This window comes from Aotus nancymaae, unplaced genomic scaffold (genome assembly GCF_030222135.1).
Source record: "Aotus nancymaae isolate 86718 unplaced genomic scaffold, 86718_ANA_hifiasm-v0.15.2.pri h1tg000081l, whole genome shotgun sequence".
NCBI classification, from domain to species: Eukaryota; Metazoa; Chordata; class Mammalia; order Primates; family Aotidae; genus Aotus; species Aotus nancymaae.
The window spans coordinates 1,316,253-1,332,950 of NW_026988496.1; the positions used below are offsets into that span (position 1 = coordinate 1,316,253).

Here is a 16,698-nt window from a genome sequence, read left to right on the forward strand (position 1 = left end):
GAAGAGGGTGCTCCACAGAAAAATATCAAGATCTGCAAGGGTTCCCTTTAGTCTCTGGCTGAATAACTACTAAGCTGCACAGGCGTAGGATGAGACTCCAGGATGCCAGGCAAAGTCCTATAACCTGAACAACTATCAGAGCCCACAAAAGTTGGGGGTAGGGGAACATTTCTCAGTTTTTCTTTGTAAATTCTAGATTGTGGAGTCCAACTCAGTCTTCTAAAACTTCGGGCTCTCAGGTTTCATGACACATGTTCTACCTATGTCCATCCCAAAGATGGCTTCTTACTGGAGTTGATTTTGGTTTTAAGAGCACTAGAGGAGAAACTCGCTATGAAATCTTTGGGAAAGGGAATCTCATCATGCCTAACTCAGTGTCACCTATTGGTTCAGACTATGCAGTTCATTTCAAATGAGATCAGGCACATTTAGGGTGGTACAGTCACAGACTATGCAGCTCATTTCAAATTTAACTAAATATTAAGTAGTAAGGCCTCTGCCAACTTTGTTAAGTCTGGCAAAAAGTTTGGGTTGTATTTTTCAGAAGGGATTTATCTGTATGACTCTCTCCTTTAACTGACACAGAATCTTGTGGTCCTTTTGGGACTGCTAAATAACTCCAACTACTTAAAAGTTGTGGGCTTCTTTGATTATTAATGTTCTTTTCAAATGCTATTTAAACATGAACAGAGGTTCTGAGATTGATCTAGTACTTACGTGGTAGCCAGAAGGCACAAGGGCTTAACTCTATAATTGGTGTACAGTCCATTGTCATCACTTAAGGACAAGACTGATTCCTCTGATACATACTGCCTATGTCCAGAGGCGTTTTGTATGGAGTGTTACTTATATTCTGGTTTTTGCCTAATGACCCTAATCTTAGTGCTAAGTATTCTGGCTATATACAATATAGTTCATGGGCTAAATATGTGACTAATAAAGGGTAAGCCAATGAAGTCAGTGTAAAAGGTTATAGAAATATGCTCATATGCAGTATGATATTATGTGTGAAGGATCTGAATAGAATAATGTTAACCGATATACCATTCTACTAATTTAGACTAACTTTAATACCTAGTAGAGAATAAAGTCCACATGGACTTTGTTACTATTTTTATTTTTTGTTTATTGAAACAGGGTCTCACTCTGACAACCAAGCTGGCATGCAGTGGCACACTCATGGCTTACTGCAGCCTTGAACTCCTGGGCTCAGCAATCCTCCGGCCTCAGTCTCCCAAGTAGCTGGGACTACAGGTGCACACCACCATGCCCAGCTAATTTTTAAATTTTTTTGTAGAGACAGGGTCTCTAGCCAGGGCTGGTCTTGAACTTCTGGCCTTAAGAGATCCTCCTGCCTTAATTTTCTTTTTCTTTTTTTTTTTTTCAGGCCCACACTGGCCGAATGCCTTAATTTTCATATCCTTAATTTTCCCCCAAAGCATTAGGATTACAGGAAAGTCACTGCACCCAGCTCAGACTTTGTTACTATTAATTAAAAACAGAGGTGGGATCATATTTGGCTGAAACAACAAAGTTTTAAACAGATATTATTTCATGTATTATTACATGATAGTAGGAAATATTTTTTATGTGCCTTTAATTCCTCAATGTCTTTCTAGATGTCACCATTTCATATCACATGGCACTACTAACCCTTAGAGACCTATTCAGAAGTGTCCTATTCTCTCATCCACTGGTTAAGGATGGGGAAAAGTCAGCCTTCTAGGTTGTCCACTGCTACTACCAAGACATTATTTACTACTACTTGAGGAAAAAAAAAAAATTCTCTCCTACTCTAAGGGCTGGCTTTTTTTTTTTTTTTTTTTTTTTTTACTATGCCAGAGGTTGAAGACTAGGAGCCAGATTTGGCCTACAGATAGACGTTTTCATTTGGCCAATGGAGTTAAAAAATATTTAAACTATTTGCAAGTATGTAAAAAATTGAAAATGTCACATAAAAAGTCCAGATTTTCAGCTTCTCCTGAAAAATATCTAGCAACACTGGATACTCATTTTTTTTAGGACAACCAAATACAAAAAAATTAGCCAGATGCAGTGGTGCATGCCTGTAATCCCAGCTACTCAGGAGTCTGAGGCAGGAGAATCACTTGAACCTGGGAGGTGAAGATGGCAACGCTGCACACCAGCCTGGGCGACAGATTTTTTTTTTTTGAGACAGAGTCTTGCTCTATCGCCCAGGCTGGGATGCAGTGGCACTATCTTGGCTTGCTGCAACGTCCGCCTCCCGGTTCAAGCAATTCTCATGCCTCAGCCTCCCAAGTAGCTGGGATTACAAGGTGCCCACTACCATGCTCAGCTAATTTTTGTATTTTTAGTACAGACAGGGTTTCACCATGTTGGCCAGGCTGGTCTCAAACTTCTGACCTCAGGTGATCTGCCTGCTTCGGCCTCCCAAAGTGCTGGGATTACAGGGGTGAGCCACCACACCAGGCCCAACTGCATTTATTTACTAGTGCAACAGAATACTTACTCATGTTTGTTATTTAATTTTTGTCTTCTGTGATTTGTCCATCTGCCCTCTGCTTACTTTCCTATTAGTTCTTCTGGGTTTGTCTTACTGTTTTACATAAGTTCCTTGTAAGTCTGCCCTATGTCCTAAGTCAGCCATCAGGAGGTCAAGTGCCTGTTAACACTCTTGCTTATCACTTGCTACACACAGTCTTTTTTAGACATCTGTGAGCTTATCAACACTTCCACTGCCAGAATTCTGGATGATTAACTTTAGGTGTTTTCATGAAACAATAATGGATAATTGAACCAACAAGGGGCATTTCCACTCTCTAATTTCCAATGTATAATAATCAGAGCAGAGTAGATTCTTTCAACCCAAACCAGAATGAACAAAAATAGAAGTCTCATCTCCTTAAAGATATATGCATGTTCTGGTTACGTATAGTTCCCTGAACTTGCCCTGTTCTTTCATTCTTCTATGATATTAAACACTGTGTTCTCTGCTCAGAATGCCTACTTCTTCATCAGTCTTTCTGATTGTCCAGTCCTTCACCTTTTCTCTCCAATTCTCTGCCCCTTCAGACAAACTTAATAGCCATACTACTTACTGCTAAAAATTACAGGATAAAAGTCTTATAATCATATGGATTCTCAGTTGAGACCGCAGTATGCTAGGCAATTCTCTCAAGTGCCCTTAGCTCCGTCTTCTATTTGTTTAAGGAATTGTAAGAAATCATTTCCCTGCTTCATTCCTTCAATGTTTTTCCATTTAGGATCAAGTACAAACTCAAGTATGGCACACCAAACCCTCTGATTTGACTCTTGCCTGCCTCCAGTCATTCACCAATATGTACACTTTAACTGCAACCCCAACTCCTTGTTTCTTAAACCTATCATGCAATTTCAGGCCTCTGTGCCTTTATATATTGCTGTTCTCTCCACCTAGAACATTTTCTCCTCCACATTCTTTGCCAAGTAAACACCATTGATCTTTCAGAACTCAGCTTAAGAAAACTCTCTTCTGGATGGGTGTGGTGGCTCATGCCTGTAATCCTAACACTTTGGGAGGTCAAGATGGGAGGATGGCTTGAGCTCTGGAGTTCCAGACCAGCCTGGGCAACATAGTGAGACCCCCATCTCTGTTTGTAAAAAATGAAAAAGAAAACCCTCTTCCAGAAAGCTTCCTCTAATGCCACTTTTTTCTTCTTTTTGAGATGGGGTCTTGTGCTATGTTGCCCAAGCTGGTCTTGAACTCTTAAGCTCAAGTGATCTACCCATCTCAGTCGCCCAAAGTGCTAGGAGTACAGGCATAAGCCACCACGGCCAGACCCATTCTAATTTGGATATACTGTCCTGTGGCACTCTGTGCATGCTTATAGCAATAAAATGTTTTTCCTTTTCTGTTTCCCCAACTAAACTAAACTAATCTGGGGCAAAGACCATATCTAATTTTGTATTTGTAACATCTATCAGTGCCAGCACATATAATTACTCAAGGTTTGCTTAACAATTGAGTCATTCGAAACGGAATTATTATCCTCTGAAACACAGGCAGAAAGAATGAATTAAAAAAAAAAAAACTGAAGTATTAACTCGTTTAAGAAGCCTTCCCTAACCCTCAGGTTAAGATATTCCTTGCTCTCATCTGATGCACTTTGTATATATTTCTATTACAGCCCTTGTTAAGCTGCATTTTACTTATTTATTTATAGAGACAGGGTCTTGCTGTCACCCAGGATATAGTGCAGGGGCATGACCATAGCTCACTGCAGTCTTGAACTCCTGAGTTCAAGCGATCCTCCTGCTTTAGCCTCCCAAGTAGCTAAGACTTCAGGCACTCACTACCACCTCCTAGCTAGTTTTTTATAAAGACGAGGTCTTGCTATGTGTGCTCAGGCTGGTCACAAACTCCTGGCCTCAAGCAGTCCTCCACTTCAGCCTACCAAAGTTTTGAGATTATAAGCATGAGCCACTGTGCGTGGTTCCAAGCCGCATTTTAATTGTCTCTTTCCACCAACTGGATTATGAATTACTTGAGGACAGTGACTGTCTTTCCTATCAGTAGATTAAGCAGCTAGCACAGAGTCTGGCATATGTTATTAAATCAACTCATGTACTGAGGAAAATTGCATGTACCAAGGAAGCTCACCATAGTCTACAGCTACCCATTTCCATAAACTCCATCTAAGGGCCTGGGGCATAGTTAAGTTTTCACATCCCAGGAAAAAGCAGTGATGCCTCAGAGACCAGAGTAATATCCATTTGATTTTTATTCTCACCTCCTTTTTCTGTGCCTACCAAGATTTCAAAAGTAAGCATATATTACTTTTTCATCATTAAAGGCTAATGGCAATCTTTATACAACATACACACTAAAATATATGCTTTCTTTAAAACAAAACAAAACAAAACAAAACAAAACAAAACAAAAAGACTGGCCTGATGTGGTGGCTCATGCCTGTAATCCCAGTACTTTCGGAGGCCAAGGCAGGTGGATCACCTGAGGTCAGGAGTTTGAGACCAGCCTGGCCAATATAGTGAAATCCCATCTCTACTAAAAATATGTAAGTTAGCTGGGGGTGGTGGCGGGCACCTGTAATCCCAGCTACTCAGGAGGCTGAGGCAGGAGAATCGCTTGAACCCAGGAGGCGGTACTTGCAGTGAGCCAAGATTGTGCCATTACACTCCAGCTAGGGCGACAAGAATGAAACTCCATCTTAAAAAGACTAAGTCATTCAACTGATTCTGCTGTCACTGCTCAAGGCTTCTTTATGCACATAAATTTTAATAATGCTGGCTAGGAGCGCTGGCCCACACCTGTAATCCCAGCATTTTGGGAAGCCTAGGTGGGAGGATTGCTTGAGCCCAGCCTGGGCAAAATAGCAAAACCCTGTCTCTACCACAGACACAAAAAAAGAGCTTGGTGCAGTGGCAGGTGGCTGGTTCAGTGAACTATGATCACATTCCAGCCCTGGCAACAGAGCAAGATCCTGTCTCAAAAAAAATTTTTTTAATAATGCTAACTAATGTTAGATGGATAGAAGATGAACAGATAGAAAGAAAAAAAAAAAAGAAATACTCACCATTATATTTAACACTGTTGGCCAGAATAAGGTTTACATCATCTAGAAAGCTCTCCCGACTCTGATACTTGTGTTTGGAGATATTCTGTGATGAAAATAATCAGGCACTCAGATACACACACACAGTCACTTGATTGTAAAAAAGCATTTAGACCAAATCACTCACTTACCTTACGTATGGTCTCTAAATCCATTGGACTGACAATCACTTTGTAATAATCTGGAACAAACTTCTTATTAACTGGGTGATGAAATGGCCAAGACTAGTAAATAGAAAGCATAGGAAATTAAATGGAAACCACTCTGAAGAATTTCTCTACCTTTGTTGGGTCACAAATATTCCTGAAAAAAAGCTATGGACTTTTTTCCCAGAAAAACACAGTCATACAAAATGTCTATATATAATGTAAGGGGTTCATAGATTCCTTTAAGATTTCTATGCCATGATAGGGTAAGAACACTTGCTCTATAGTCATAATCAAAATTCCTTATTCCCTAGTCCCATCCCGAAGTTTTATAGCATTACACATGTAGAACACACTCCTATAGTGCAACAGTAAACTCATTTGAGAATTCCTGGGGAGGATCACTATAACAATAAAAAATCGAAATAAAAGACAACCAACAGTCGCTAATTATCAAAGTATCATTTGCCTGGAAGCACCTCTAAATCAAAAGCCTTGCATTAGCAAGCATCCTCTCTCTACAGGGCTATTTAGGAGAATTCTTATACTGACTGTCAACAACAGGAAGCAGAAACCTCCCTACATCCAAAGATTCCTGGCCTCTTTGATTTCAATGATAATGTATGCTTAAAAAAAAAGATAACGTACAAATACAGCAAAAGGTCAATATGTAAAATCGCACACCAGTCACAACTGACATAAACCACCCAGACTCCAAAATACATACATATGTAAACCCTATACATCTTTCCTTCTCCCGCATGATCCTCACAATATTTAGCACAGAGACAGCTTACATCTGGAACTGCCATCATTTTCTGGGTGACAATGTTGTCCAGAATGAAAGAAAATGCCACCTGGTCATCATCATCCAGCAAGGGGTTGATAGCTTTCTCTAAACGAGCTAATTTGTCTTCCTTCTGAAATTAAACAAAGCAAAGCCAAGACAGAGATTTCCCTAAGGTGTGATCACCATAGAAAAATTAAGGGTAATTTAAGGTTCAGCTAACTATGTATTACCCTTGTCCCAAAAAGTCTAACTTTGAATTATCTACTGAATGACAACAAGTCAAGATAAATGATATTCCAGGCTGGGCACAGTGGCTCACACCTGTAATCCCAGCACTTTGGGAGGCCAAGGCAGGTGGATCACATGAGGCCAGGAGCTCAAGACCAGCCTGGCCAACATGGCAAAACCCCATCTCTACTAAAAATACAAAAAAAAACCAAAAAACAAATTAGCTGGGCGTGGTGGCACATGCCTGTGGTCCCAGCTACTTGGGAGGCTGAGGCACAAAAATCACTTGAACCCCGGAGGCAGAGGTTACAGTGAGCGAAGATTGCACCACTGCACTCCAGCCCAGGTGACAGAGCAAGACCCTGTCTCAAGAAAAACAACAACAAAAAGATATTCAAGGAAAAGGGTTAAAAAAGATGTGTCAACAACTTCTTTCGGTACTCTACATTCTATTCTTCTAGTTCTCCAAAATTTATACATACCTGAGTGTCAATATCATAGCTCGCAAACACACACACACAGACACAAAACGTCTTTAGCAATTTAGGCTTTAAGATCATGCTGTTTTTGTTATAAAACTATTGCTGAAAACACTAAACATTATTACTGATTAGTGACTTTTGTATAATGGTGACCTAATCCAATAAATTTATTTTAGACTCTAGTAGGAAAAAGTTTGTATTCCTATTGCTCCAAATCCTCATCAACACTTAGTATTGTCAGTTTTTTAAATTTTAGCCTTTCCAGTGGGTATGTAGTGATATCATGGTTTAAATTTGCATCTCCTCAATAATCAATCAAGTTGAGAATCTTTTCATGTTTACTGGCTAGTTATTCTCTTTTGTTAAATGTCTACTTCTTCCTCCTTCCTAAAACACTGACTAGTCTCTTAGGTACAGCTAACTTCCTGGAAAGTCACTTTCCTTTGTCCTTTCTAATGAGTTATGTAGGTGCTGGATCTTAATTCTAACTTAATTAATAGTCAAGATGTCCAGAACAAATAATTTTCTTCTATGGGCCCAGTTTTTTCATCTACAAAAGAGACTGGCCTATGAGTTCTAAAGTCCCTTCCAACTTTCACATATACTAAAGATCTGCTACTCCCACATATACTTTTCCTTCTGTTAAATTCCCTACTTCCCAAACCCTGATATCCCCCACCTTCAAATTCCACTGCCTTTCTCTCATTCTAAATGTCTTACCTCTTTGAGTTTTTCATCACAGAGATCCAGCATGGATTGAGAGATCTGAGTCAATGAGTGTTTTGGCCCTGTAGAGGAACAGTAAGAGATAAGACCATTAAAAATGGGAGGCAAGGCCGAGTGCAGTGGCTCACACCTATAATCCCAGCACTTTGGGAGGCCGAGGCAGGTGGATCACCTGAGGTCAGGAGTTCAAGACCAGCCTGGCCAACACGGTGAAACCCTGTCTCTACTAAAAATACAAAAAAATTACCCAGGAGTGGTGGCGGGTGCCTGTGATCCCAGCTACTCAGGAGACTGAGGCAGGAGAATCACTTGAACCTGGGAGGAGGTGGCTTCAGTGAGCCAAGATCATGCCCTGGCACTCCACATTCCAGCTTGAACAACAGAGCAAGACTGGGTCTCAAAAAAAAAAAAAGGGCAGGGAGAGGCAAGTGCTGCCAACACTTCTTTATCCTTTTAATGTACTTACTTAAGAACCTAGTATGTGTCAGGCAGCAGGCTAATTGATGGGTTAGACAGATATACTGGACTTAGGTCCATTTTTCAGTGCCTAAAACACAGCAGGTACACAATATGAATGAGTAATTTTAACTCTTTCCTTAATTTGTGTGTATATACACACAGTGGTACTACTGCTGCCTTTAATACCTTGAAAATGATACTATGGAAGGGCAACGATAATTTCTTTAAGAATGACTGAAGACACCAATGGAAGACTTGAAATTTTCCCACACTTAGCATATACAATTTGTGATTGAAATTTTACTGTGTAGAATTTAGTTTGTGGTGTTCTCATAACATCAGGTTAATCCAAAGCCTGTGTTATTAAAGAATCTTCAATACTTATCCATATCAGAAGCTTCAGAAAATCCTTGAACTATCTGACCTATCTCCTATACTCTCTGCTTATAAATGCCCTAATTTAAGCTCATCATAAAGAAGCTAAAATATTTTCATCTAGCTAGTAATTCCAATTACTTCTTTTACATATCCTTTGCTAGACTGTATTCCTGTCTATCCTTTTGTGTTAGTGCTCCCCAGAGCCTAAAGCTCAGTTCTATTCTCAGTTACTAATTACTTAATTCAGCATTCACTTGTTTGTTCATTTAACAAATGTTTAATGATTGTGTACAATGTGTTCAATGATGGGAATATAAGGAAAAATAAAACAGACTTCCTGCCTATGAGACTTACTGGTTTAGGCCAGGCACAGTGGCTCACGCCTGTAATCCCAACACTTTGTGAGACTGAGGCATGATGGCATGCACCTGTAGTCCCAGCTACTCGGTAGGCTGAGACAGAAGGATTGCTTGAGCCCAGGAGGTGAAGACTGCAGTGAGCCAAGATTACGCCACTACACTCCAGCTTGGGTGATAGAGTGAGACCCCCATCTCAAAAAACAAAACAAAAAGAATAAAATATAGCTACTGGTCTACTCAAAGAAATGACTTGAAAATAAATTATTGTGGCCAGGAGTGGTGGCTCACGCTTACAATCCCAACACTTTGGGAGGCTGAGGCAGGCAGATTACTTGAGGCCAGGAGTTTGAGACCAGCCTGGCCAACATGGTGAAACCCTACCTCTATTAAAATTAAAAATTAGTACTTCATTCCTTTTTTCTTAGTATTAGTACTTCACTCCTGTTTTCTTTTCCTTCAAGACAGGGTCTCACTATGTTGTCCAGGATGGAGTGCAGTGGTGCAGTCATGGCTCACTGCAGCCTCACCCTCCCGGGCTCAAGGAATCCTCCCTCCTACCTTAGTGTCTCAAGTAGCTGGGACCACAGGCGCATGCCACCATGCCTGGCTAATTTTTATTTTTTATTTTGTAGAGACAGAGTCTCACTATATTGCCCAGGCTGGTCTCAAACTCCTGGGCTCAAGTGATCTTCCTGCCTTGGCCTCCCAAAGTGTTGGGATTATATAGGCATAAGCCATTGTGTATATTTCAATAAAGCTGCTTAAATAAAAGGTTATTTCTGAAATGTGGCCAGTGGATCCAGCAATTAGAATGTAGCTAGTACTTCAGCCGAAGACAAGTACAGGGGTGTGAGGCATAAATGGTAAGTGAAAAAGTGGAGAAGGGTATATTGAGCATGTTAGTTAAGAGTACAGGCTCCTTCTTAGAGAACCACAGGAAAAAAATAAACAAAATAAATAAAAATTTTAAAAAAAGAGTACAGGAGAATCGCTTGAACCCAGGGGGCGAAAGTTGTAGTGGGCCAAGATTGCACCACTGCACTCCTCCAGCCTGGGCGACAGTGAGACTCTGTCTCAAAAAAGAAAATCAGCCGGGCGTGGTGGTTCACGTCTGCAATCCCAACACTTTGGGAGACTGAGGTGGGAAGATCACCTGAGATCAGGAGTTCAAGACCAGCCTGGCCAACATGGCAAAACCTCATTTCTACTAAAAATACAAAAATTAGCTGGGCATGGTGGTGGGCACCTATAATCCCAGCTACTCAGAAGGCAGAGGCAGGAGAATCACTTGAACCTGGGAGGTGGAGGTTGCAGTGAGCCGAGATCGTACCACTGCACTTCAGCCTGAGCAACACAGAGAGCCTACATCTCCAAAAAAAAAAAAAAAAGAAGATCACAGATGTAGGTTAGAAATGCCCCTAAAGGTAAAGTCATCTTCCTTTTCTTTTTTCATACATGGGCAGGACGTGCAGATTTGCACGTAAACGTGTGCCACGGTGGTTTACTGCACACATCAACCCATCAGCTCATCTTTCTCATTAAACAAAAAAATTTTTAAGCTATTTAAACACTACAGACCTGTATGTTCACCTGGAAAATGAGGGTTATAAGAGTACTCATTTTAAAGATTTCTTATGGTGAAATTAAAAAAATGTGGCCGGACACAGTGGCTCACGTCTGTAATCCCAGCACTTTGGGAGGCCAAGGTGGGCAGATCACTTGAGCTCAGGAGTTTGAGACGAGCCTGGGCAACATGGTGAAACCAACACTTTGGGAGGCCAAGGCAGGCAGACCACTTGAGGCCAGGAGTTCACGACCACCCTGGGCAACATGGCGAAACCCCATCTCTACCAAAAAAATACAAAAATTAAGCCGGGTGTGGTGGCTCACGCCTGTAATCCCAGCACTTTGGGAGGCCGAGGCAGGTGGATCACGAGGTCAAGAGATCGAGACCATCCTGGTCAACACGGTGAAACCCCGTCTCTACTAAAAATACAAAAAATTAGCTGGGCACGGTGGCGCGTGCCTGTAATCCCAGCTACTCCGGAGACTGAGGCAGGAGAATTGCCTGAACCCAGGAGGCGGAGGTTGCGGTGAGCCGAGATCGCGCCATTGCACTCCAGCCTGGGTAACAAGAGCGAAACTCCATCTCAAAAAAAAAAAAAAAAAAAAAAATTAGCAGGGCACGGTGGCAACAGCCTTTAGTCCCAGCTACTCGGGAGACTACTGGGCAATAGGAGTGAAACCCTGTCTCACAAGGAAAAAAAAAAGACACACAAACAGATTTCTTCTTCTTTTGTCTTCTCAGCTTTTGAGTGCCTCTAACATATTTGTAGATCAAATCAAAGATTCAGACACAGCATGGTCACAAGTGCATACTCTACACAGGTTTCATCCACACTGAATGTCTCTCTCTTCTAACCTAGGCTCACCTCTTCCACTACTTTCCATGCAACTGTTTCATTGCAGTGGACAGACTCCAAATTCTCCAGAGGATATAAGAACTAAAAACAGTGGGAATAAAAGGAAGTGATATTTATTAAATGACTGAAAATGTGTATTACCTGATTTTCATATCCACAAATGAATGCACAAATGCACTGTAGTCCTCTCAATCCAATCCAGTCTGAATTTAGGGCCAGTAAGGAATGAATAAGGATCTGAACAGTGACCTTTGCAGTCATGGGACATATGATTCTTACCATTGTAGGTTGCACTATTTTTCACAATTAGCTCCAGATGCTCTCTGAACTCTTCCCGAGATGGGTAGAGGCGTTTACGCACATTTTCACGAAGTGTTTGCAGGTCCATTGGCCGAGTGATGATTTTGTAGTAGTCCTTTACAACCTTCGCATTAACTGGAGTGTGGAAAGGATATGTCTGCAAACAAGAGCCAGAACCATACATCAGCAAAGAACACTTGCCAGAGCCAATTCCTGAAGACTCACACACCTTAACCTGTCTATCAACTCTGAAAGGGATCTTTCTAGATGGAGCAGATCTGTTTCCTCTATTAAACTGCTTAAAAAAAAATAAAAAACTACATCCCTCAAAATTCGAGGTGCCTAGACCTATAGATTACTGCCCCCTACTGGAAATCACAGACAGAACAAAGGACCTTAATTAACATCCATACTATAGATATTCAATGCAATGAACTCACATTTGGAAGATCTCTCATGTCATTGATGATGGACTCCAAGATGGATGATAGCGTCACCATAGGGTCTGTGCGGCGCCGATGGATGGACTTATGAGGTCTCTAAGGAGAAACAAGACATAAGAATGCCTCCTCAGACCAAAAAAAAAATCCATATTCTGTATGGGCACGGTAGCTCACGCCTATAATCCCAGCACTTTGGGAGGCCAAGGCAGGCAGACCACTTGAGGCCAGGAGTTCAAGACCCTCCTGGGCAACACAGAGAAACCCCATCTCCAAAAATTAGCCAGGTGTGGTGGCATGTGCCTGTAATCCGAGCTACTCAGGAGGCAGAGGTAGGAGGATCACTTGAACCTGGGAGGCAGAGGCTGCAGTGAGCCAAGATCACACCACTGCACTCCAGCCTGGGTGACAGAGCAAGACTCTGTCTCAAAACAAAAACAAAACCAAAAAAACCCCCACAAAATCAGCCAAGCACAGTGGCTCACGCCTGTAATTCCAGCACTTTGGGAGGCTAAGGCGAGTGGACTACCTGAGGTCAGGAGTTCAAGACCAGCATGGTCAATATGGCAAATCCTCATCTCTAATAAAAATACAAAAATTAGCCAGGCGCAGTGGCTCATGTCTGTAACCCCAGCACTTTGGGAGGCAGAGGTGGGCGGATGACTTGAGGTCAGGAGTTCAAAAACAGCTTGGCCAACATGGTGAAACCCCGTCTTCAAAAAAACAAACAAAAAAAAATACAAAAATTAGCTGGGCATGGTAGTGTGTGCCTGTAATCCCAGCTGCAGAAGAATTGCTTGAACCTGGGAGATGGAGGCTGCAGTGAGCTGAGATCACGCCACTGCACTCCAGCCTGGGCAGAATAAGATTCCATCTCAAAAAAAAAAAAAAAATCCACATTCTCTAACTAGACAAACATGTTTTAGAAATCTTACAATAAGTGCTCGCTTCAGCAGCACATATACTAAAATTGGACCTATACAGAGAAGATTAGCATGGCCCCTGTGCAAGGATGACACGCAAATTCGTGAAGTGTAAAAAGAAAAAAAATTTAGAAAAAAAAAAAAAGAAGTCTTACAATGAACAGTACCCATAATTCTCAGGGCAAGGCAAATGGAGAATCTAAGGCTGTCAGAGCCATGGCATACATGGCCAGGGGAATCAATGAGAACCCACTTAATCAGAAGGAAGCAACGCCCAGACTCACATTCAAATAGTCACAATGAACAGTGGTTCCAACTCGCCGTTTTTTCTTTGGAGGAAGCTGCTGTTTAGGAAACTTGAGAACCAGAGATTTTCTTCGAACCTCATCCGCACTGCAATCAAAACACTTTTTCATAAGATGCAGCTCCGATTTCTAGTCCCCAGGAAAAAAAAGCAACTATAATACAAAAAGTCCAAGGTACCTAAGAACGAGCCTAGGGAGGAAAACACCAAACCAAAGGCCAGACATCTACCTTCTAAGGCTCAGATCAGGCAAGCCCTCATAGGCTCTCCAAATTAATAAATAACTAAATCACAACTTTACCTCAGTTTCCTATTAGGAAGATAAGGAAACCAGGCTAAAGAATTTTAAGAATCGAGTTCCAACATTCTATCTTTTTTTTTTTTTGAAATGCAGTTTCACTCGTTACCCAGGATGGAGTGCAATGGCGCAATCTCAGCTCACTGCAAATTCCACCTCCCAGGTTCAAGTGATTCTCCTGCCTCAGCCTCCCAAGTAGCTGAGATTACAGGTGCCTGCCACCACACCTGGCTAATTTTTGTATTTTTAGTAGAGACGGGGTTTCACCATGTTGATCAGGCTGGTCTCAAAATCCTGAGCTCAGATGATCCACCCGCCTTGGCCTCCCAAAGTGCTGGGATTACAGGTGTGAGCCACCATGCCCAGCCCCAAGATTCTATCTTAAAGGTTAAAAGGCTAGTACACCTAACTCATTCAGAATGGAAACAAGAAATTAAAAACTGGTTTGAAAAAAAACAAAACAAACTAGTTTGGGCTTCCCTCAATCATTAAAGAGTATTCACCTTCTTCTCTTACCCTATAAGGGATCAAGGTATCACATTTTCCTCTTCTTCATTTTTTAAATTTTAAAACTGTTTTTTTAGTAATACAAACAGGGTCTCACTATATTGCCTAGGCTGGTCTCAAACTCGAGCTCAAGTGATCCTCCCACCTCAGCCTCTCAAAGTGCTGGGATTATAAGCATGAGCCACCATGCCCAGCCTATCTTCCTCTTTTAATGTGCTTCAGAAAACAATGACTATTACAGATATTAATAATTAAATCAACAAGGATGGGGGCTGGGTGTGGTGGCTCATGTCTGTAATTTCAGCAAAACTGAATACAAATAGAAATAAATGACTCTAACTGTATCAAATTGATTTCTTAAATTACACACAAAAAAAGAATTGATTCAGTATGTTTGAGATATAATATCCTAACTATACCACAGTGATATATAGTCTAAGAAAAACTATGAAAAACATCTTGAACCTACTTTATAGGTTTGTTGTTGGTCATGGTATTATTATAGTAATTCTGAAACTATTTTGTACATATAGTAGGACAGAGCAAATTTCTCAATAAATACATTGATTTCTAAGTAATTATATAGAGAAACTAAGTTATTTCTTGAGAATGGATATAAATATGAAATGAGGGAAGATGAGAAAAAAAATCTATAGATATAACCTAAATTGGAGGTAACAGTATAAAGTTGTGATTTAAAATATATGTATATGGGCCAGGGGAGGTGACTCTTACCTATAATCGCAGCACTCTGGGAGGCCAAGGCAGGGGATCACCTGAGGTTGGGAGTTTGAGACCACCCTGACCAACATGGGAGAAACCCCCATCTCTACTAAAAATACAAAATTAGCCAGGCATAGTGGTGCATGCCTATAATCCAAGCTACTCTGGAGGCTGAGGCAGGAGAATCACTTGAACTCGGGAGGCGGAGGTTGCGGTGAGCCACAGTCACGCCATTGCACTCCAGCCTGGGCAACAAGAGTAAAACTCCGTATCAAAAAAAAATAAAAGTGTATGTGTGGGGGAGGGTGTGGGGTGTGTGTGGTTTGTGTGGTGTGTGTGTGTGTGTGTGTGTTTCCCAGTTCTGTCCAAAAAAGAGTCCTGAAGCAGAGACATCTCAATGGTAATGAGCATATCTAACACCTAGATCTTGGTTTCTAAATAGCATTCCCCAAAAAAAGGAACCTGAGGGGCACAGTGGCTCACGTCTGTAATCCCAGCACTTTGGGAGGCTGAGGCAGGCAGATCATTGAGGTCAGGAGTTCAAGATCAGCCTGGCCACCATGGTGAAACCTCATCTCTATTAAAAATATAAACATTAGCTGGGCAAGCTGGTTACTTAGGAGGCTGAGGCAGAATTGCTTGAACCTGGGAGGCAGGGGTTACAGTGAGCTGAGATTGTGCCATATTCTAGCCTGGGCGACAGAATGAGACTCCATCTCAAAAAGAAAAAGGAACCTGGGCTCTTGGAGAAATGGCTGACTATAGGTATAGGACAAGAAAAGATCAAAGAGAGCCTTTAACATCTTGTGCCAGAAGGCTGGGCACGGTGCCTCAGGCCTGTAATCCCAGCACTTTGGGAGGCCGAGGCAGGCAGATCACCTGAGGTCAGGAGTTTGAGACCAGCCTAGCCAATATGGTAAAACCCCATCTCAACTAAAAATACAAAAATTAGTCAGGTGTGGTGGTACATGTCTGAAATCCCAGCTACTTGGGAGGCTGAGGCAGGAGAATCGTTTGAACCCAGGAGGTGGAGGTCATGGTGAACCGAGATTGCGCCACTGAACTCCAGTCTGGGGAACAGGGCAAGACTCCGTCTCGAGAGAGGGGAAAAAACAAAAAATCTTGTGCCAGAAAGCAAAAAGTTCTCAAATATTTACAAGGTCATTAAAAAAAAAACACAGAGAGATCCAAGATGGCCGATTACTAGCAGCTCAGGATTGTAGCTCCCAGTGAAAGCGCAGAGAACGAGAGGATGCCACACTTTCAGACGAATTTTTGTTGCTCACAGACCAGGAGATTCCCAGTGGAGGAGCCCCACGGGTCACCAGCGCAACTCTTGTGGCCGGCGCGGCGACTCTCGGTGTAGAGTAAACAGGACTGGGTCCCCTTTTGCTCGACGTTTGGAGCTCCAGGAAGGCAGAGTCGCCCATTCAGCTGATTGAAAAAGGGACTCAAGAGGGAAGCCAGACCGGAGATTCCCAGGCAGAAAAGCACCAAGAATCAACGCTGCTGTTTTAGCTGGCGCAGTGGGTTGCTCAGATTTCGGCGCTGGGAATCAACAAGTTGGACATCCTCTCAGAGACCTAATTTGAAAGTCGGTAATTACAAAGACGACAGG

At 41.9% G+C, this 16,698-nt stretch overlaps 1 protein-coding gene and 1 non-coding gene across 8 annotated transcripts in view; one reads left to right on the forward strand and one right to left on the reverse strand.

The window, feature by feature from the left end:
- TAF1 (TATA-box binding protein associated factor 1) overlaps nucleotides 1-16,698 on the reverse strand; it is a 91,665-nt gene that overhangs the window by 37,014 nt on the left and 37,953 nt on the right. For all 7 annotated transcript variants that reach the window (XR_010339684.1, XM_064369005.1, XM_064369001.1 and 4 more), the window contains exons 26-32: nucleotides 13,533-13,641; nucleotides 12,326-12,424; nucleotides 11,865-12,042; nucleotides 7,961-8,028; nucleotides 6,538-6,660; nucleotides 5,726-5,818; nucleotides 5,556-5,640 (exon numbers count right to left, since the gene is read on the reverse strand). Coding sequence is in view for 6 of the 7 variants with exons in the window: in XM_064369005.1 (XP_064225075.1) it covers nucleotides 5,556-5,640; nucleotides 5,726-5,818; nucleotides 6,538-6,660; nucleotides 7,961-8,028; nucleotides 11,865-12,042; nucleotides 12,326-12,424; nucleotides 13,533-13,641 (755 nt within the window). In the remaining variant the exon portion in view is untranslated. The remainder of the gene's footprint in view (nucleotides 1-5,555; nucleotides 5,641-5,725; nucleotides 5,819-6,537; nucleotides 6,661-7,960; nucleotides 8,029-11,864; nucleotides 12,043-12,325; nucleotides 12,425-13,532; nucleotides 13,642-16,698) is intronic.
- LOC135271565 (U6 spliceosomal RNA) lies at nucleotides 13,266-13,372 on the forward strand. The gene has a single exon (XR_010339690.1). It is a non-coding gene; the product is annotated as a U6 spliceosomal RNA (small nuclear RNA).